The sequence below is a fragment of the Mustela putorius genome, unplaced genomic scaffold, assembly GCF_011764305.1.
Source record: "Mustela putorius furo isolate JIRA1106 unplaced genomic scaffold, ASM1176430v1.1 tig00000145_pilon_pilon_pilon, whole genome shotgun sequence".
Classification (NCBI taxonomy): Eukaryota; Metazoa; Chordata; class Mammalia; order Carnivora; family Mustelidae; genus Mustela; species Mustela putorius.
The window spans coordinates 36,145,703-36,169,105 of NW_025421294.1; the positions used below are offsets into that span (position 1 = coordinate 36,145,703).

At 37.7% G+C, this 23,403-nt stretch overlaps 1 protein-coding gene across 1 annotated transcript; it reads right to left on the bottom strand.

Moving 5' to 3' along the window:
* Positions 1-5,344: 5,344 nt before the first annotated feature.
* CUNH5orf47 (chromosome unknown C5orf47 homolog) lies at positions 5,345-20,807 on the bottom strand. Its single transcript, XM_004737579.3, has 5 exons — positions 20,464-20,807; positions 12,134-12,219; positions 10,663-10,762; positions 9,217-9,250; positions 5,345-6,331 (listed from the first exon to the last, which is right to left on the bottom strand). Exons 1-4 carry the CDS (start codon positions 20,738-20,740, stop codon positions 9,231-9,233), a joined length of 483 nt encoding a protein of 160 aa, XP_004737636.1. The 5' UTR covers positions 20,741-20,807; the 3' UTR covers positions 5,345-6,331; positions 9,217-9,230.
* Positions 20,808-23,403: the final 2,596 nt, after the last annotated feature.

Below are 23,403 nucleotides of genomic sequence, written 5' to 3' on the forward strand. Positions count from 1 at the left end.
TTTTGAGGGACTTCCATATTGTTTTTCAGAGTGGCTACATCAGTATGCATTTCCACCAGTAGTGCAAGAGGGTTTCCCTTTTTCCATATTCTTGCCAACACGTGTTGTTTCTCATATTGCTAATTTTAATCATTCTGACAGGTGTGAGGTGGTTTCAATATGTATTTCCCTGATGATGAATGACATTGAGCATCTCTTCATGTGTCTATTAGCTATCTGGCTATCTTCTTTGGGAAAATGTCTATTTATGTCTTCTGCTCATTTCTTAACTGGATTATTTTTGTGTGTGTTTGTGTTGAGTTTGATAAGTCTTTAGATTTTAGATACTAACTCTTTATCAAATATGTCATTTGCAATTCCATTCAGTAGGCTACCTTTTAGTTTTGTCAACTGTTTCCTTTGCTGTGCAAAAGCTTTTTATCTTGAAGTCCCAATAGCTCATTTTTGCCTTTGTTTCCCTTGCCTTTGGAGATGTAATCTAGACAGAAGTTGCTGTGGTCAAGGTTGAAGAGATTGCTGTTTGTGTTTTCCTCTGGGATTTTGATGGATTCCTTTCTCATATTAGGTCTTTCATCTACTTTGAATTTACTTTTGTGTATGGGATAAGAAAGTGGTCCAGGTTCATTCTTCTGCATGTGGCTGTCCAGTTTTCAACACCATTTGTTAAACAGACTGTCTTTTCTCTGTGGCACAGTCTTTTTTGCTTTGTTGAAGATTAGTTAACCATATAGTTATGGGTCCATTTCTGGGTTTTCTCTTCTGTTCCACTGATCTATGTGTCCACTGCTCTATGTGTTTGTGCCCATACCATACTGTCTTGATGACTGTAGCTTTGCAATATAGCTTGAAATCCAGAATTGTGATGCCTCCAGTTTTGCTTTGCTTTTTCAGGATTGCTTTGGCTATCTGGGATCTTTTGTGATTCCATACAAAATTTAGGATTGTTTGTCCTAGTGAAAAACTGTTAGTATTTTGATAGAGATTGTATTAAATGTGTAGATTGCTTTGGGTAGTATGGACATTTTAACCACTAAATTCTTTTAAAGAGGTAATACAAAATAAGCTATGGTAGGCAGACTTCTAAGACAAGCCCCTAATGATCTCCTCTTCTGTAATCACTTCTTCATGTAATTGCTTCCCCTTGAATAATCATGGGAGGAAACTAATGACATGTTTCAAACAAATTTCTCAAAATATAATTTTATAAAAGTAATGTAATATCACTTGTGTGATTTGTTTATAAAAGACCGTAACTTCCACATTGCTACAGACTCTATTTTGGAGAAGCCCAAATGGCAAGAAACAGAGGGTGGACATAAGCCAACAGCTAGCAAGAAACTTAATGTTGTCCATAACCAATAAATAAACTTGAAAGTAGATCTTTCTCCAGTTGAGACTTCATACTAGACAAGAGATACTAAGCTGATACTTGGAACACTTGGAAAAGACCAGGAAGCAGAGGATTCAGTTCAGTTGTGTCTATATTTGACTTGTAGAAATTGTGATAATAAATGTATGTGGTTTTAAATTACTAAGATTTGGTATGCAGCAGTAGATAAATAATACTTAAGCTAAGAGTTTAGATTAAAAGGAGTAATAAAAAATACCCAATCCAAAAGAAAACAGAAAAAAAGAACCAAAAGAGACAGAATCAACATAATATAGATATCTAGGTGTCAGAATTTAATCCAACTGTATCAATAACTGCATATACTGTAAATAATCTAACCATACCAATTAAAAAACAAAACTTACCAAATTGGATTTTTAAAATGATAGGCTTTCTACAATAAATGGACCTTGAATATAAACACAGACATATTAAAAGTAATAGGATGGAAAAGGATACACCATGCAGTGCTAATCAAATGGATGACAATACCTATGTTAACATCAAAGTAGACCTCAGAACAAGGAATATTACCAAGAATACAGAAAGACATTATGTAATGATAAAGTTGCCAATTTGACCTTTATCATAGGTCACAACAATGATTTATGTCTATATGTGTATGCACCTAATAACACTGCATGAAAATATCATTACCTTGATACTAAAACCAAACAAAAATTACAATAAAACTATAAACCAATATCCTTCATAAATATAAAATATGAATATAAAAAATCCTCAACAGAATAACAAATCAATTCTGATCATACATATATATGATCAGAATATATTTTACACACACACACACACACACACACACACACACACACAGTCACAACCAAGCAGGGTTTACTTCAGGAATGCAAGGCTTACTTAAAGTTTTATAATCAATCAATATCATTCACCTTATTATAGCTTCATGCACTTCTTTCAAGCCTCATCCACGCCTTAAAACCTAGAACCCACTAATTTGTTCTTTATTTCTATAATTTTTCCATTTCAAGAATGCTACATAAATGGAATACAGTATTTTGTGATTGGCTTTTTTCATTCAGCACAATTCTCTGGAGATTCATTTAGGTTTTTGTGTGTATCAGTAGTTTGCTTCTTTTTATTGCTGAGTAGTATGCAATGGTTTCGTGACCATGGTTTAATTATTCATCCACTGAAAGACACCTGAGTTGTTTTCAATTTTTGGCTATTACGAATAAAGATGAGGGATGCCTCTGTAGCTCAGTCGTTAAGCGTCTGCCTTCTGCTCAGGTCATGATCCCAGGGTCCTGGGATCGAGTCCTGATTTGGGCTCCCTGCTCTGGGGGAGCCTGCTTCTCCCTCTCCCACTCCCCCTGTCAAATAAATAAAATAAAATCTTTTTTTTAAGATATTTTAAGTATTTATGTACCTTATTTGATGAAATAAAACTTACCCACTTTGAACTCTTTCCTTAATTCTAGATCATTAAGAATTTCTCCTATATTTTCTTCTAAACGTTTCTTGGTTTTATACTTTGCATTTACATGCATGATCCATTTTGAGTTATTCTTTTATATAAGGTATGAGGTTTAGATAGAGGTTCATGTTTTTCACATGGATATCCAGTTGTTTCAGCACTGTTTAATGAAATGACTACTTGTCTTCATAGAACTGTCTGTAAATTTCCTTTGTAAAGTTTGAATTGAGACTTATGTTTCTAGGAAAATAAAATAGATATACTTTTCCCTATTCCTCCCACTAAGTATTAAAAACTAAAAACCTTGGATATTATATATAAAACAAACAGAATACAAATATGTAAAGAAGAAGAAAAATCAGCTAAGGACCTCAAGGCCCAAATAACAAAACAGTGGTAAGTTTCTGGAGTTTTACTTTGTTTTTTGGTCTCAAATATATATCCTGGACTTGCAGCAGACTGGAAATGCCAATGGGCACAAACAAAAAAGTCCCAATAAACACCTGCTCCATCTGGAAAAGGATAGCCTAGAAAGACAGAAAATTTTACTAACTTCTCTTCACCAGCCAAACACCACAGAAAAAAACTGGATCCTAAACAACACTCATAGCAGCAAAGGCTGAGTGGGGAACCCAGACTTCCAACTTTCCCCCAAATCAAAGTGCCCCCATAACCCAATGAGATTATGTGAGAAAAGGCCAAATAGGGAGCCAGAATTCTCCACCCTATTGGCAAGTAATGAGCCGTATCTTTCTTCCCCCACTCCCTGACCACCCCTACCATTACTGACTCAAGTGTCAATGGAGATCACATGAGAAGCAGGACGGCAGGAAAAAGAAAACAGAGAAATGAAGAAAAATTAGAAAACATAAAATGAAATGGAAGAGTTAAACCCTTATATATCAATATCAAATATAATGAATGATACAGACAAATTGAAAGTGAGAGGGTGGAAAAAATATATTAAAACAAAGCAGAAATAGTTATATAAAGATCCTATCAAGTAGACTTAAGAGCAAAGAAAATTACCAGAGACAAAGAGGAACACTATATAATTATAAGGGGTCAATCTACCAAGAACACATAGCAAAACTAAATATGTGTGTACCAAATAATATACAAGATATGTGAAGATAAAGCTGATAGAACTTAAAGAACAGACAAATTTACAATTAAATTTTAAAAAAAAACAAAAGTGCAACATATCAAAATCCGTGGGGTAGTTAAAACAGTGCTGAGAGGAAAAATTATGGCACTAAATGCATACATAAGAAGAGAGGAAAAGTCTCAAATCAATAATCTAAGTCTCCAGTTTAAGAATCAAGAAATCAATCAATAAATAAACAAGCAAACACAAAGCAGGCATAAGGAAAAAAATAATAACTGAAATTTAAAAACTGAAAACAGAAAGACAATCAAGTTCCTGGGTAGCCAATGATGACAGGTAGCTAACATCAACTGGTTATTATTCTTAGTTGTTCAGTGTCTCTTCTCATGAGTATTAGCATGTGAAACAAAAATCTTCACACTTTGTCCCTCCCCGTATGTCCATCCATATACCTCTAATCTATACCTTACCTTCTTGTCTCCAATATTCATCTTTCTTACCAAGCTCTAGATAAAATGGCCAGGCCACTGAAATTCCCAAAGATTTTCACCTTGAGACACTCCCCCTATACTACAAAGTGGATGACTAGGTGTGTGGCTTGGCTTGCAACACCACACGTGTCCCTTTCCAATGTCTTTCAGGGCCACTCTGGAACATGGTCATAGTATTGCCACCATCTCTATTGCTTTGTATGCACAATTGAGCCAATCCATTCATAAACCAAAGCTCGGACTTTTCCTCCTCTTTCATCCGATTATATGGGACTTCTCATATTGGCCATAGGTGCAAGCAAGGGGAGGCGAGCTAGTATAGCAGATGTGGGTAACCTGAGGATTGGACTATCACCTCACATAGCCTACTTGTGTTCTCTGGTCCTACTTAGGAACCTCTTGCTGGGAAGGTTTCCTTCCCAGATGTACTATTTTCACTTTATGGCAGTCTGCTGCTGGTTATTTTGTTGTTTGTTTGCCTCATGGCCAAGTAAATTTCTCTCCACCAGAGCCCCAAAACATGTCAAAACTGTCTCTCTAACAGCATTTAATTTTATGTTGTGAACAGCATAGCCTTGATTTGTAATTCCATTATGGGGTCTGTGGTTGGCTTTCTTTATATAAGCTTCATACTACATCTGTTCCTCTTAATGGTATCTCCAACACCATAGGGTCTTCCCAATTCATATGACTCAAGCAGCAGGACTTATACCCCAGGATGAACCTACTGCAGAGCCCTTTCCTGCACTGCATCCCACTCAAAGTTGGCAACGTTCTGTGTCACCTAACATAAGGACCTGGCCAATATTTCTAGGTGAGGAATCTATTGCCTCTAGAACCAAAGAGATCTACTATACATGTGCTTCAATTTTTGTGGTAAAAGAATTCATATGCATGTGAGGTTTCTTTTTGTTTTGTTTTATTTGCCTTTTTCATGGGCAAACCTCTTTTTGACTTCTCTTCCTAAGTTTTCAGTTCTACTTAAGCCTTTAATACAATTTACGGAGAGAGACTGCATCAACAAAAAGCAGAAAAAAATGGTCTAGGCAATAGTTGACTACTACTTAATACTGAGTAGAAAATAATGGGGCTCCACTAAGAAACATTTCTAAATTATTTTCAAAATATTAAATCTCTCATTTATTGACTGAAAAAAAAATAATGTGTCTAATAATTAGGGGCTTGGAAAGGAAAAGAATGTTTCCTCTGATCTTTGCCTCCAAATTTTCCTAAAATACTCCATATTACAATTGAGAATTTGCACAAATTTTCTATTTTCCTTAGGATGAAAAGATGGTTTAAATAACCATTAGTTTTAACACCCAAAATAATCATCACTATGTAAATTGTAGATTTTTATGATAAAACAACTGAGAAATTTAGAAAAAGGAAGCCAAAAACAATTTAAATGGAATCCAAGTTTAATTTAAATCATTTACATCTAAATGAAGAATGAATAAAGTGGTGGTTGCAGACTCATTAATAAAAGGGAAAAGTTGGCAACTGTAAATGCCTGCAATTATACTACTATTTAAATTTAAATTTATAGTAAAATTTAAATTTAATGTATAAAATTAATTTTAAAAGATATGGAATAAGTATTAATTCACACTTGAATAAGATCTGCGTAACACTTGTGTGCATATGATAATAATATTTAACAAAAATTTGTATTAACTTGCAAGGAAATACATAATTTACTTATAATGAAGGTAATTTTTCTATTCAATTATGAATTTATAATGAAGGTAGTTTTTCTATTCAACTATGAAAGTCCCAATTCCAACAAAACATGCCAAAATTAACATATAATTATGATTCAATTTAAAGTTCCATCTTTAAACTCTTCACAGTCTTCTTAGGTAAACAGATCCAAAGATAGGTTAATCCTAAATAAAAGATGACAAAATTGAATCTCATTAAGATAAAATGTCATGGTCAATAGTCACTGAAATATTTTAACATTTCTAAGACTACTAAGCAACAATTAGCCACATCCTGTATTTACTGTTTTGATAAATTTTACTTTCTCTAGTTGACCATAAAAAGCTTCTAATGCACTCAGTATATAACTCGTAATTTTCTTCTCCATTCCAGCTCCTGCCAAAAACCTTGATGACTTCAATAGCTCCATTTACAGAAACTGTCACAAAAATACTGTATCATAGTCCTCTATCTCCAGGTCACTTCAAGCCACTCACACATGGGTTATTGTTTTGGACAATGTCATCCGTTGGCACTTTTGCTTAACTTCTAGGTGCAGACTCTTAAATTGTTCCTAGCTGAAGTATTTCTATACTCCCACTTTTTGTATCCCTACACTCTCACTGAACAAGGACTTTGCAACCCTTTAAACTGCCAAGCCCCTTCTTCTGTAAGCTTTGTTTGTATCCCTATCATGACTTCTGATTAAGCTCCTACAATCACTCTTTGAAACTAAGAATTCCTTTTTATCTTAGACATCACCAACATTGCGTTCTCAATCCTCTACTCCCCCAGCATTCTCACATTGAGGTTTCCATGCACATCTATTGCCACAACTACCTATGACCTTCACGCAACATAGATTGTACAATAGCTCCAAAAGGGCACTTCCAGCTGTGCACCTGGAATTTTCACCTGAATATATCACTACAGCTAGAATTCAACACACCAAAATAAAATTCAGTAGCTTCACAAAACCTGTTCTTCTCCTGACTTCCTTCTTTCTTATCTACTCATTTGCAGAACTTGGGATCCTCTCTCTTATCCCCCACAGCAAATCCTTTGTCTCCTCTCCACCCACTCTGCTACTCCCATTTAAGTGCATTTCACTTTCACTTGGACCTTATCAGAATTCCCAGTTTTTTCACTTCCTGTCTTGCCTCCATTCTAAACCTTTCTACAAAATAACATCAGATTCTTTCTAAAATGCAGATATAATCAATCCACTGCTTTAAAATGTTCCATACTGATGATGTACAAGGTATTTGCAAGGTATTTGCATAATCTTTTATTATGTTTCTATAAAATACTTATTAATTACAAAGGAAAAATAAATTTTCTGAATTTGATTGTTGTGTGGTTATATAAAAGATACCTTTGTCCTTAGGATATAGACACTAAAGTATTAAGGGATTTACATATATATATATATATATATATATATATATATTTTTTTTTTTTTAAAGATAAAGAGCTTGCAGGGAGGGGCAAAGGGAGAGGGAGGGAGGGAAGAAATTTCAAGCAGACTCCATGCTCAGCATAAATACAGACACAGGGCTTGATCTCACCACCCTGAGACCATGACCTAAGCCAAAATTAAACCTCAGATGCTTTACTAAGCTGCCTAGGCACTCCTTAAGGAGTAATATTTTATACACACACATATATATACACACAGAGAAAGACAGTGTATTTTTTCTTAGAAAGTGTCTAAGAATGAAAAAGCAAATGTGACAAGATGTTAAAAATCAGTGGAACTAGGTAAAGGGTGTGCTGGAGTTCTTTGTATTATTCTTGCAACTTTTCCGCTCATTTGTAATCATTTAGAATAAAGGGTTAAGAAGATGTTTCATGTTTTTTTTATTGCCTATTTAATGGAATACAAATATTACTTACATGAGACCCTCTGAAATACAGTCTCAGTATACTTTTATACCTTTCTTCACAATGAATACCATAAACAAGTCTTGATCAAACTACATTCCTGAACATTTTCTTAGACTCCATGAACTTGCTCATGGCCATATCTAAAATATACACCCCCTCCCCCACATTCCCATGTAGAAAATTCTGATTTCTCTTTCTCAACACCCAGCTTATTTTTCTAGTATTTCCCAAACCCCACCAAACTGGATATAATCTCTCCCTAGAAATTCAATGAATCCAGGAAATTAGCAAATCAAGGCACAATTAAAATGAAAGGAGAGATGATTCACTGATTCAAAACATGTAATTTTTTAAAAATAACTGTAGAATCGCCTAAAGACATTCAGAGGTCAAAGGTAGAAGAAAGATTTAAGGGTCATACACACAGAGTAACTGAAGCTATAAAAATGGTATATTGGAGCACCTGGGTGGCTCAATTGGTTAAGCCTCTGCCTTTGGCTTAGGTCAGGATCCCAGGATCCTGGGCTAGAGCCCCAGGTCTGGCTGCCTGCTCTGTGGGGAGCCTGCTTCTCTCTCTGCCTCTGCCTGCCACTCCCCCTGCCTGTGCTTTCTCTCTTTCTGCCAAGTAAGTAAGTAAATAAATAAATAAATAAATAAATGATTTTTTTTTTTTTAGATGTGTATGTTAACTCAGAATAAATATGTAAAGAGAGAGCAGAACCAAAAATTACTCTCAGGGCAGCATTTGTTATTCAGTGGTAGCAAAAGGGACAATTAAAAAAGACACAAAAAATATGGTCAGAAAAGCAGAAAGAAAACCATGTCATATCCTTCAGGACACTAAGAAAGAAGAAGAATTGAAAGTAGTAGTAAGATAATATTAAATGTGACAAGTTCAGAAAGAAAAGTGAACCAGGAAATATAAACAAACAAACCCACAAAAACAAAAACCATGGATCATGGAAAGAGTAGTTTCAATAGCACTATGAATATAGGGTTCAAATGAAGTTTATCAAGTTTCAACAAATATTTAATGAGTGCTTACTATGTGCCAAACACTGGGTTAAAGGAAGGAAACAGGCTGGAATCAGCAATGGCATACACTAAAGTTTGCAAAAGGTAAGTGTAAAGGGGAAGTAAATAAAACCTATATTTTATAACTGTTATATAAATGGATTCTTACCAGAAGATAAGATTTCATCTTGTGTAATTTGAGTCTAGGAACAACATAAAATATACAGAAAATTCAAGTTGGCCTTTAACACTGGTATTACCATTAATAAATACATATTAAGAAATAAGAATTATAATACATTTCTAAAACAATATTATCAGTTTTTGTAATCTGGTTGAAAATTGTAATGCAAAATAATAAATTACAAGGGTTCTTGTTTATAACAAGCTATTTCTGGAAAACACAGAATATTATTTTAATTTGCCAAATAAGCCTTATAAGATTACTTGATGGTTAGTAGTAAACGTCACAAGAGAACTGACAAGTTCGAGGTATGGCCAGAGCAGAATTAGATGTAATCTGTCTATTAAAGTAACTGGATCTGGATTAACACTTAGAACAATGTCCAGGGTTTGTGTGCATTGCTCTATCTATTCAAACATCCTTTTCACCTAAAAAACCACAGACTATTGTTTTCTTCCTAATCCTGCCTCATTCTCCTTCTTAACTGAATAAATAGAGTATCACTAATCTGAACATTGGTTTATATGTCATCATTGCAAACAATTTATGCCATTATTAATGCAGTATTACACAAACAGTAATGATTTTCCAGTGTTACGCTGTGTACAAAATGGCATTCTATTCTAATTATCATCTTATGAAAATGATCTTCACAAAACTCAATTATGCAGATTTACTGTCAAAATAGTAGCTGTCATTGAGTGACAGTACTAAAAACCTATAAGTGTTCAGCATGGTGACATGAATATTAGAACAAGTATGTGAAGAAAAGGAAGTAACTATATGATCTATCAATTCATGTGGCATTATTAGTTACATAAATTTAATCCAAGTTGAGAATCCAGAACTTCCTATTACTTCAGTAAGTATACAAGATTACATCTAATTTTGCTCTGCCCACAATATCAATTCAATATTGATGCAGCTTTAGAACCTGGTTTAATTTATGAGTTGTTTTCCAGGAATGAATTAATGACATCAAGGCCATAATTCAAGGGCAGTTTTGTCAAATGCATTAGACTGCAGCATCCATGGAAGGAAGTAACAAAGTGACACAGAATATATCATTTTATATTGCAGTTAAAATGTTTTTCTTCAACAATATGGATGAGTTTTATAATCGTATTAAAAAGCTGACATTAAAATACAGATTTAACAGATAAGTGTGTTCCTTTTGCTCAGTATATTTAGTCAACATTTACCTTCTACGCCCCTCCACACACACCTACGCCTGTGGTCTAGTCTATAGCTCAGCTTAAAACGTTTTGTACTTTTAATTATGATGAACAGTGATAATATGGTAGCCACATTTCTGTAGTCCTGTACACTGAATGTGACAATTAGGAGAAGTACTAGACTAATGTGACCCAAGGGTGACTAAATAGTTAGGGAAGCCCTTCTTTAATACAATCAAAAACTGTGTTAACTTACTTTCACAGGATAGTTGTTGGTATTTCAGCCTGAGTCTATATTTTTCATTTTCTTCAAGCATTCTAGAAATGACTTTGTACACTCTATTCCATACTGAAACCTTTAAAAAGTAAGCAGAGTTAAGGAACACTTAGCAGAGAAGCAGGAATACATTTTGACAAAGGCAACTGGCAGTGACTCAACCGTGTTGCCTTGTCAACGGGTATCATTGAAAAACAATAACAGCACTTAGAGACCTAAAACTTAAATGTAATTGTTTTCCTACAATCAGTCATCTCTTCTGGTAACTTCCTAGCATTTCCTCTCTGTAGTATTTACATTAACTCTCCTGGATGAAGGCAAGATCTATAAAGTCCTACCTAAGTTGTTCCAACACATCCAATTTTGTTTTTAATGGTATTTTTTTAAATTTTCTTGCAGTTTTTAATGTATTTTATTCTAGTTAAGAATTAAACATTTCTCCTAGGACACACCAAAGCAAAAATACCAGACAGTTCTCCAATGAGAACTATGGAAGCAAACAAATCTAGGCTCAGATTCTGGCTTTGCCACTTAACAGTTGCTTGACGTTGGGAAGTATTTTACATCTCATCTAATAATAACTTCATATATTGAATTATTAGAATTAATTAAAAACATATATAAACATATGAAATATATATAAAGCACATACCCCAGTGTGTGACATATAGTAGTTATAAGTAAACATTGGCTACCGCTCTGTTCTCCTCACCCAAGGGGAATTGGTTCTTGGAAGAAATAGTTCTTAGTATAGTGGGAAGATGAGATGTACACTCAAAATACATTTAGGGTGAATCTCCTTGAATGTTATTTTATACAATGCATGGGTTGTAACTCATACAGAGTCAAAGTGCAGAAATAATACGATTTTATATGTCATTATCACTAATAGTTTCTTTAAACCAAAGTGTAAAATATATGGTAGAAAACAAAGATTTGTAGAGCTAGTGATCTTGAATATGTTTAAAACACTCTAATTACCATGATATGTGGACAACTAGAGGTGAAAATGGTTCAGTAGTAAAGGGTCATCACTGTTAGCTTTTCTTCTACAAACTAAATGTATATCCCTTGTCTTTTAAAGAACAATATGACACCAATACAGATGTTATTCTTTTCTGTTAAATCCATGATTTTCTCTTTATATTATACTAACTATTGAAGTTTGCTATATTCTATGAGAGATACATTTTCATGCTTTCAAAAATCTCCCATTACATTTTGATTAAAATGTGTTTATATCTCTAAACACTGGAAGGACTGTTTTCTAAAGTTAATAAATATTTCTAAACCCAATTCCATTTCTGCTAAATTAATTCTATTTTCTCACTTCAGTAAATTAAACTTTCAAAAAGATGGAACTATTTTTACTGTTGAGTATCTTCACACATTTGTATTTAGAAAGGTTAATCTAGAATTCAAACACTGCTCATTCTCCTTTATAATATACCTTTTTCTTTTTCTTCGCTACTTTGGAAGCTTCTTTCAAAGGGATGGGGAAATCAAACTTTTTAGCTAAATTCTTCTGGGTTAAAGCTAATTTTAAAAAAAGAGAGAGAGAGAGAGTGAAAAGGTAAGAGATCAAGGCTGGCACATATTCTACAGGATTCACTATCCTGATAACAGGCACAATTATACATGTCTCTTGAGCTGTCTTTGAGGATTTTTATACTTGTTAGTATATTTCTATTCACTAGATAATACCAGGTTACAAATAAGCTAGTAATATGCTGGAGGAGAAAACCAAGAAACTACCTTGGAAATGCCTAGAAAATCTCCTTTCTTTACTGATTTCACAGATGAGTCCCAAAAATTCAGCAACACCAAACAAATACCAGAAGCCACATCTTGACCCAGTGCATCTCTATATTCTCCTTTCTTCTCCATTAAACTCCAGACACACATTATGATTTCAACTGTCCCAAATACCTTTGGTTCCTCAAGTGCCTTTGGTTCCTCAAATGCCTTGTTCTTATACTTCCCAGCCTTCGCACATGCTGTTCTATGTGGCTAAAACACTCTGTGTACATGCATGCGTGTACACACACACACACACACACACACACACACACACTCGGCCAGGCAAATTTCTACGTGCTATTCAAGACTCAGCTCACACCATCACCTCTCTACAGTGCCTTGCACAGCACTAGCTCCAGGAACACCAAAGCCACATCACTTAGCACACTTTTATATCACATATTTATAATGTGTTTCCTCCACTAGGCTGTGACCTCCCTAAGGGCAAAGCTATGTATATATTTGTCATTTTTCTACCCACACTACCAAACACATAGTAGGTACTAATAAAGGTTTGTCAGAGTGAGTAAGTTTCCTTCCTCTACTCACTAAACCATGCTGCCTTCCCAAATATTAACTGTTAGAAAAAAACACAAGGACTTGTGTGTCCAAAAACAAAGGCATAAAACAGTGAGCATGTGCTCCCTGAAAGCCTTTATATTTGTCTGTAATCTGCCCACCCAAACCCTTACCCACCTTATCCCTGCCCTACCACTACCACTCTATACCTGGCTTTCTTCCCCCCATTCAATATTTAGCTTTCCAGGAACTTTCTCTGATTTCAGAAAGCACCCTATGCTCAATTACCATGAGATTTTTCATGTTGTTAACTTGGGAAGTGTGTTTTATTCTTTATTAGAGATCCAGTATCTAATACCATAAATATTAGATAGGCAATAAGTACTACTTTTGCTAGTGAATTAGACTATTCTAAAATGGCATTTCCCAATTTGTGAGAAGCGTGCCACTGATTCTAGGTGGGGCACAGACCTGGCACTAAAGAACTTAAATCATACAGTGAGAAACTCATTATCTGTCCCATTATTTTTTAATCTGATTACATCAGGGAGAAAGTCTGAGTTTGGAACTAGTATGTCATTATGATTTCTCTGAAATTTGCTTCTCTCTCTTTATGACTACAGACAACATTTGTTAGACAAGCTATTTGGCTAGAATTTAATAATATTGCTTTGTCTTTATTAGATTGCTTTTAATTAATTTCTATTTGTGGCAAGCTGTACAGGTTTGTCACTGAGATAATGATGTAAAGTGTTCTCAAAAGAAAATTAGTTGAGAGGAAAAAATGCAAATATTTAAATAAATATATTAAGTAAATGATAGTGCAGATGATATGCAGATATAGGGTAGGAAAACAACTCAAGTCTAAGAATCTCTGTTCTTCATATACCCAGATGTACCTTTTTCTCTAAATGCCAACACCTTTGGAATACTGTACTTGCATCATTCTCAAATGCTTTCCATTTATAAGTCTTGCCTAACCTAGACATTACCCCTTAAGGTCAGGATAGGAGCCATCAAGTCTACCTGTAATTACTGGGGATCTAAAATATGTCAAGGAGTAGAGAGGATATAAGAAAGAAAAAAGACAAAATCATTTCTCCTACTTGTTTTGCAAATTTCACTAAGGGGAGCTCCAGTCTACACCAAAGACTTTGTCCCAACTTAATGTTTCCAGTCTTTCTCTAGCCTTCTTTCTACACACTCAAAATACACTCCTACTTCTTCCCTAATCACTCTCTGTTACAGATCTATACACAGGGCTATGCTCACACAATTTTTCCCACCAGTAATTCCCTCATGGCTTAGCAACATGTGCGACTCTCAGGGAGCTTCAATCACCATAAAACCTTCCCTGATTCCCTCACCCTCAAATTATTCACCACTTCCAAAGCAATTTTTTGTACTTCCACAAGAGCACTTGTCATCCTCTATTGTATATAAATTATGAATATATTCCCAAGTTCTGTGAGAATTGATTTATTAGTCTTGCTTAAAATGTTAGAAGAGTTTCCTGATTTTCCTGCTCCTGGATTTCTAAACTCCACTACACTTTACAAAAACAACTTCAAGTATATCTTACAGAAGTGTACCTGTCTCTGATCACTTTACTCCACCATTCAAAAATCTTCAGTGACTATTAAATTACTGTCTCCAAGGCATTCTACAATCTGGTCCAAAACTTCGTTTTCATTCATTCAATATTATTCAGGCTTACTATATACTACTCACTGGGATAATCCCTCCCTTTCCTCCAAACCATCTCTGTACATTTATTCTATATCAAACACTGTGCTGGGTACTCTGCATGCATTCTGTACTTCTCCTAGTCTTTGCAATAACCTGTTATGGTAAGAACTATTATTCCCATTTTACATATAAGGAAACAGAGAATCAGAATAGTTAAGTTGGCCAATATTACACTACTAGTAAATGACAGAGCCAAGATTATATCTTTCTGATTTCAAAGCCAATGCTCTTGATAATCTCAACCTTCCACTAGCAATTTCTCCATTTGTGTCCCTTTATTTCCTACCTTTATGTCTTTCCTTTCCCTAAACTATTAAAGCCTTTGTAAGATCTCTCTCTTGCAGCATTCCTATCTACTAGCTTGTATTCATATTATTCATTTAGAAGTTCCCTGACAGCAGAATATTCTGATTCATCTATGTCACTAGCACCAAATCTAGTTCCCACAGTGCTGAGTGTTCAATGTTGTTTAATGGATACATAATTTGCCTACTCCCCATAGAGTACCAAGCATAAGTATTTAATAAACATCCCCTTAATATTAATATTAAATATACCAAAAACAGAGCAAAACTTAAGCACTTCTGGCTTGGTTTAAATATAAATCTATGACCCTATTCCTGGTCTCACAAGCACAGCAAGGGGGCTCTGAAGTTAATGGCTCCATCATCTGCCCAGCGGCCTAGTGCATAAACTTCAGAGTTGGCATCAAAACTTCCTTCTCCATATTTTAGTCAGTCATTGATCCTGTGCATTCTATATGGTCGCTACCTTAGGTGAGACCTTTTATCTTTGCATTGGACTACTGTGACTATCCTCTAACAGGACTCTGGCCTCCAATCTCTCCCAGCCCAAATCCGTACTCCATATCAGATCATGTTACCCCTACTACAAAGGAGCAGCAAAAATCCCAAAATTTCAAAACCAAAATTCAGGGAAAACTGCCCTATTTTCTTTTCCCACCCCAGCAGAGAAACCAAGCATAAGAAAGTGATCCTAGGTCTGCACCGCATAAAGTTACAACAACACAACACTAGTTTTATAATCTCAGCTACCCAGTTACTCCTAACTGGCGTAGGTGGTGATCTCAAGCACGAATTCATGCACCCCTTCCATTCCACCCCTCTTTCTTCCAGAAGCTTCTTCATCCACTTTCAGTGTTCTTCACTTTTTAATCTGCTATCTTGCTGATGGACTATTATTTGTCCTTTGATTTGTGGCACTAAAGCAATATAGGCTCTCAATCAAATCCACTGTATTTTTTCCTGGTTTCTTGCCTAAGCTGTAGAGCTCCTCACCACCACTACCACCACCACCATCATCATACTCTCTCCTTTTCCTAGAGTAAACCTTTTATCCTGTTTTGACTATTCAGAGAAGTTGGAAACCCAGGGCTAAAGAGTCTTATACTACCCCTGGATTTTTCTGATCCTTGGCAGAGGGGCCAGAATAAAACAAAACAAACCAAAAACCTGAGGGCCTTTTAACACTAAGGCCATTAGAGGGGCTTGGAGTCCAAAATCATGGCCCTGCTTAGTATATCTGAAGGCTTCCTGCCACAGCTCATTCTCAGGAATCAAACAGGTCAGACAGAGTACCATCTTATACATCTAAATTATCAAAGTGAATTTAGTCTGGAAGGCTAACAAACAAAATATTTATACATTCCTCAACTTGGGCTTCAGTCTTGCCTGCCTCCAATTCAATCTCCCTTATATAGCATGAACCAAGTAAATCTAACCCTATCACTTCTCTCTTTTTAAAATTTATTTACTTGAGAGAGAGAGAGGGAGAGAGGAAGAGGAGAAACAGAGGGAGAGGGGCATGCAGATTTTGCAGAGCACAGACCCGATGTGGGGCTCAATCTCACAACCTTGAAGTCATGACTTGAGCTGAAACCAAGAATCGGTCCATTAACCAACTGAGGCACCAAAGTGCCCCTTACTTCTCTTGTTCAGAAACCTTCAGTTTGGGACTTTCTGAGTCACTGAAGACCATGGGAGATGTAGAGTAACTGCATTCCCAAAATTTCACACCAAACAACTTCACATTTTGAAAATTCTACACAAAACCACACCCTCAGCATTACTTAAGGACAGAAAACACTGAAACTGCAAAATAACATTGAAGTAAAATAAGAAAAATCATTCAATTACAGAGCTATGATCCTATATGCTCCAGCTCCACCCAAGCAGGGCTTTGTGGCCACCAGGGAAGAGAAGAGGGACATCAGAAAAAGTACCTGCAGGAGAGCTGTAGCAACCAACAGAAAGATTAAATCCACCCTAAATATGAAAATACTAAAATAACACCAGAAAGATTAGAGCACAAATGACAGAGAAGGGATTTCAATGTGCAATTTAAAAGGCCAGACATCACATAAAGTACGAAACATGTCATTTAATGGAACTGACTGAGTTTAAAGGGCAAGCTGATTTAAAGGGACAGTCTTCCAATTGCATGGGTTCCAGGGGAGAAAAAGAACAAAACGGAAGGATCATAAATTAGGTCACAAAGAAAACATCAGTAGCACCCGTAAAAATGGAGACCTTACAAACACTCAGATCGAAATGCAACAAAATAGGGGCAGCTGGGTGGCTCAGTAGGTTGTGTCTGCCTTCGGCTCAGGCCATGATCTCAGGGTCCTGGGATCGAGTACCACATCGGGCTCCCTTGCTCAGCAAGAGCCTGCATCTCCCTTTGTCTGCCACTCCCCCTGCTTGTGCTCTCTGACGAATAAAAATAAAAAAAATATTTTTTAAAAAAAATAATGCAATAAAACAGTGCACTAACGAAAACAAAACAGAAAATTCCCAGACATTAAAAAAAAAAAAACCTTGACTCTATTAAGTAACTCTAGAATGAGAAGGGTAATACAAACTGAAATTATACTTTTAAAGAATAGTGACAATGGAAACACTGTGTATTAGAATCTATGGGACTTAAAGTAGTAGTTAGAAGAAAATGCATCACACTAAACACTTATCAAGAAAAAGGAAGAATAAAAATAAATGAATGAAATGTCCTGCTGAAAAAAAAGTATAAAAAGAACAAAGTAAACCAAAAGAAAGTACATGCAAGGAGATAATAAAGTTTCATCTTTTTTATTTTTTAATGAGAAAGAGACTAGAAAAACAAGATGTCTCATTAATAAATTGAAATCTTGTTTTTAAAAATTTAAAACAAAACAGTAGCTAACTTGATCAAGAAAAGGGGGGAATACACATATATACAGAAAAAAAATGACAACTGGGAAATAACTATTGAAACACAACAAATTTTTTTAAAATTATAAGACACTACTTCACGCACACTACTTCGCGTACTTCTACGCAAATAGATTTAGAAACACTGATGAAACAGATAATTTCCTAGGGAAATATAGATTACCAAAATTCACCCATTAGAATTAGAAAGCTTAAAAAGAGCAATTTCATAGAAGACAGAGAAAAAGTTGTTAAGGAATTATTCCACAAAAAGCACTAGACCCAGATGATTTCACAGAATTCTACAAAACCTTCAAACACCAGGTAGTCCCACTGTTCTACAAATTTTTCCAGAGCATTGAAAAAAGAAGAAAAACTTTGTAATTCCTTGTATTAAGTAAATATAACTTTAACACCTAAACCAGATGAGTACAAAAAAAGAAAAACTATAGATCACGATGTAAAATTCTAAACAAATTATTAGCAGAGTTCAAGCTACTTTAAGAAAATAACATATCATAACCAAGTAGGATTTACTGCAAGAATGCAAGGTTGGTTCAATATTGAAAATCCATTTATATTATATACCATACTAATAAATCTAACAGTAAAATGTGTTTATCTCCATAGGTCTGAGAAAGCCTTTGACAAAATTCGATACCCATTTATGATTTGAAAAAAAAACTGAAGAAAAATAAAAATTTGAGGAATACTTTTTAAGATTTTAAATATGTATGCCTTGGTCCTAAACCAGTACCTTATTTAGTGATGAATACTAGAGGCATTTCCTCTAAGGTCAGGAATAAGGCAAGGATGCCCACAATCTCCACTACTATTCAACACTGTACATGAGGTAGTAGCTAATGGATGCAGTAAGACAAATCTACTTCAGGCATAGAAATGGGTAAAAAAAAGAAATGAAATTTTCTCTATTTGCAAATAACATCATCATATACCTGGACAATCAATATCAATGAGAAAACTAACTCTAATAATAAAAGAATACCCTGAAGTGCTAGGATCTAAAGTTAACACACAAAAACCAATACGCTAATCCAAAGAAGATAATCAGGAAAGCTCACATATTGTATGATGTAATTTATATGCGATGTCCAAATCTATCGAGACAGAGAGTTTAGAATTTGCTTAGCAGTAGGGTTAGGGTTAGGGGTGAGCAGTCAGAGGGAATCCTGAGCGTTAATGGGTACAGGGTATGGTACAAATTACAGGTTTCTCTTTTGGGGCATTAGAAATGTTCCAAAATCGAGTATGGTGATGGTCGCACATTTCTGCGAAAAGCACAATTGGGCGCTTTTAATAGATGAGCTGAATGAACTCTTAAAAAGCACAGGTGGGGGGGGCGCCTGGGTGGCTCAGTGGGCTAAGCCTCTGCCTTCAGCTTAGGTCATGATCCCGGGGTGCTGGAATCAAGCCCCGCATCGGGCTCTCTGCTCAGTGGGGAGCCTGCTTCCTCCTCTCTCTTTGCCTGCCTCTCTGCATACTTGTGTTCTCTGTCAAATAAATAAATAAAATCTTAAAAAAAAAAGTAAATAAAGCACAGGTGGTGGGATAAGCTCTCAAAAAAGAGGAAGGGCTTTTCCAGGAAATAGAAAGGCTCTGTATCTTCATTGTGGTGGTGTGTTACTAGAGATATAACTTTATCGAACCCCCTCAAAATGTATATAAAACCAATCCTAAATACAGTTGAATTTTTTTTTTTTAAGAGATCAAGAAGTGGGGCTCCCGGGTGATACGCTGACTGAGCTTCTCAGTCTTGATTTCAGCTCAGGTCATGATGTCGGGCTCCTGAGGTCTAGCCTCACCGCAGCAGAGTCTGCTTGTCCCCTCTGTCTCAAGGACCTTCCTATATACAAACAATAAACAGAGGGGATTACGGAGGAGGAGACCCCATTTTCAACAGAAAATCAAACACCTAGGAATAAATTTAACAAAGAAATACACAAACCCTATGGGAAAATTTCAAATCTAGAACATTCCGAAAAGACAGAAAAGCAGTCTGAACAAATGGAAAGTCGTTCCCATTTTGAGAGAGGAAGTGCCTGGTAAAGACGTCAGTCCTCCTTAAGCTAATATATAAATTCAGTGGCCAATAAGAATACCAACTGGGGATAATAAAAAATAAAAAATTAAAAAAAAAATACCAACAAGCACGCCACGGGCCCCCTCATTGTGCAGGACGCAAGTGGCTCCAAGCAGTGACCCTTCCTGTCAGTCTGGCGGATCTTACGTGGGCAGCACGTGCCCTTCGGCGCCCTTTCCAGGACCCATGTAAAGCCAGGGACATGTGGGGGGCTCCTGTTTGGCCCTGCACACGCCGGGCTGACGGGAAGCCGAGAGTGGCCGCCCGCGGCCCCCAAGCCGCGGGTGGCGCGGGATTACCGAAGCTGGGAAGGCTGACAGAACGCGGAAGGGAGGCTGAGACGCCCACCGCTCTGAGACAAGAGGCTCGCTCCCGCCCGCCCGTCCGCCGCCCACTAGGCGCCACCTGCTCCCGCCGCCGGCTGGGGACAGCTCCGCGCGCTCGACGCCGGAGGGGAAGCAGCCGGGGTCCGGGACCTAGGGCCGGGGGCCAGCTCCGCGCCGGCTGGGGCCGCCGCCCACGGCTCCTCAGGGCTGCAGCCCACCCCGCGCCTGGTGCTCCCGCGGCCCTGAGCCCGGCGGCTGCCCAGCTGCAACACGCCGCCGCACCGGTACGAGCCGAAGCGTGTCACGTAAACGAAGCGCGCCACGTCCCGTTTGGGCTCCCGGCCAGCCGCCGCCATCGCCGCCCTGGTAGCAGAACCGCCGCGGAGTTTCCTCAGGACCCGCGAAGCGCACAGCCGGGACCGCCCAGCGGGGGCGGGGCCATGGTGCACGTGCGGAGGGGAGGGGCGCGCGCTGCCGCGGGACCCTGGGGCGGGGCTTGAGCGGTAGGTGGGCGGGGCGTGGGCAATGGGGTAAGCGAGGCAGGAGGGACGCCCTGTGGTCAGGGGACAGACAGCGTCTGGGGTTGACCACGCAGCAGTCAACCGGGGGGCGGGAAGCGTTCGGTTGGGGAGATGGTGGACCACTCAGCTGGAAAGTGGCCGTGCGGTTTGGGAACCGGATCACTGGGGATAGAGAGCAGACTATGGGGCACAGCCCTTTGAAGAAACGAGCTGAACCAAGAAGGGGTGGGAGGAAAGGGAGCAGGCCATTGGGACACCCCTCCCCGTGGCTGGGTATGAGGAAGGTTTCAGAGTGAGCGGCTGACCCTGGATTTGACCAACGTGGAGTGTCAGTCAATGAAGTTGGGGGCCAGAGGGAGGGGAGAGGAGACAGCACCTTTTGCTGCCAGAGCGTTCCAGCGGGACGCTGGTATATGTTGTGCTGGGCCATCAGCCTGAGGCCAGCTTCTTACTCACACCTATTTGAGGCCCATCATGTTTCCCAGCTGGATTATTTGGGCAAGCTACTTTTCTTCTCTAAGCTTCCAGTTTCCTCAGAAGTAAATTCAGGGTAACTGGGTTGTTAAATCAAAATAAGGCATGTCGGGCATCTGGCACACAGAGAGAGTTCCCTTAGACTTAACTTTCATGTCACCTTTATTGAGTACATACCCTATGAAGTATATGTGGCACTATCTTTATATTTATACTTTACAGATGGTTTTCCCATAGACCATCCTTTTAAATCCATGCAGCATTTTACAGCAGAGGAACTGAGGCTCCAAAACGAATAACTTCCCTCAAACAGGCAGTGACAGAGACATATTTTCTTAAAATGAATCTTTTTAATTGAATTATAAATATGTGCAGGAAAGTGCCCTGATCATCACTATACAGATGGATGAATTTTCACACCCTGAATATATCCATGTAAGATCCACCCAGGTGAAGAAATGGTGCACTGCCGAAGCTCTTCATGTCGTCGCCCAAGTTCAATCCCTGTGCTTTCTTCCTATTCAAACAGCATCAGTGAGGTTTGCCCACGGTTCGACTTCCTTCACTCAAGCTATGATTGTGAGATACAAGTTATTATATGAATTTCTACATCATTTGATTATAATACCATTCATTCATCTATTCCGCTGTTGATGGACATTTGGTTGTCTCCAGTCTAAGGCCATCATGAATAGTGCTGCTAGGAGCATTAATGTATATCTTTTGATGAACATTTATTAGCAGGTTTGTGCTTTATTGTGGAATTGCTTAGGGTATTCACAGGTTCAGCTTTGGTAGCCACTGAAAAACAAAAAGCCACTGAAGGGGTCGTACAAATTTCCACTTCTGCTAGCAAAGCACGCGAATTCCAGTTACTCCATGTGTTCAACACCACTTGGCCTTGTCAGTGGTTTTCATTTTAGCCCTTGTGATGGATATGTGTATTAGGGCTTTCCAGAGAAAGAGAGACAATAAAGATGTGGGTGTGTGTGTGGGTGGGGGTGTATGTATGTGTGGAGAGAGAGGGAGAGGTTTTAAAGAATTGGCTTACAAAAATATGGAGGTTGCCAAGTCCAAAATCTTCAGGATAGGCAGAAGGTTGAAGAACCAGGGAAAAGTTGATGTTGCAGTTCAAGTCTGCAGACCATCTGCTGGCAGAATTCCCCCTTCTTCAAGAGAGGTCATTCTTTTTCTGTTAAGTCCTTCAAGTGATTGGATGAGGTCCAACCATACTATAGAGGGTAATCTGCTATATTCAGAGTCTACCCATCTAAATGTTAATGTCATCAAGAAATACCTTCACAGAAACATCTACAGTGATGTTTGACCAAATATCTGGGTACTGTGGCCAAGGCAATTTGACATATAAAATTGACCAACACACTGTGGTATTGCTTTCTTATAATTTGCATTTCCTTCATGACTTAGGAAGTTGGGCTTATTGTCTATTTGGATATCATCCTTTGTGTTTAAATCTCTTGTCTAGGTGCACCTGGGTGGCTTGGTTGGTTAAGCATCTAACCTTGGCTAAGGTCATTGTCCCGGGGTTCTGGGATGTAGCCCCACATTGGGCTCCCTGCTCAGTAGGAAGTCTGCTTCTCCTTCTCCCTCAGCCCCTTTCCCCCACTCTGCTCTCCTTCTCACTTGGTCTCTCTCTCTCTTTCTCAAATAAATGAAATCTTTTTAAAAACTTTAAAAGCTCTTGTCTATTTCTATATGGGGTTTTCATTCTGTTCTCAATCATTAAGAGGAGGTTTTTTAATATATTCTATATATTAACTATTTGTTAGTTGTATGTATTACAATTTTTTTTTCTAATCTGTGACTTACCTTTTATTCTATGAACTCTTAAAAGTTTTTTTTAACTTTAAAGTAGTCCAGGGGCACCTGGGTGCCTCAGTCGTTAAGTGTTTGCCTTCGGCTCAGGTCATGATCCCAGGGTTCTGGGATGGAGCCCCACATCAGGCTCCCTGCCCTGCAGCAAGCCTGCTTCTCCCTCTTCCACTCCCCTGCTTGTGTTCCCT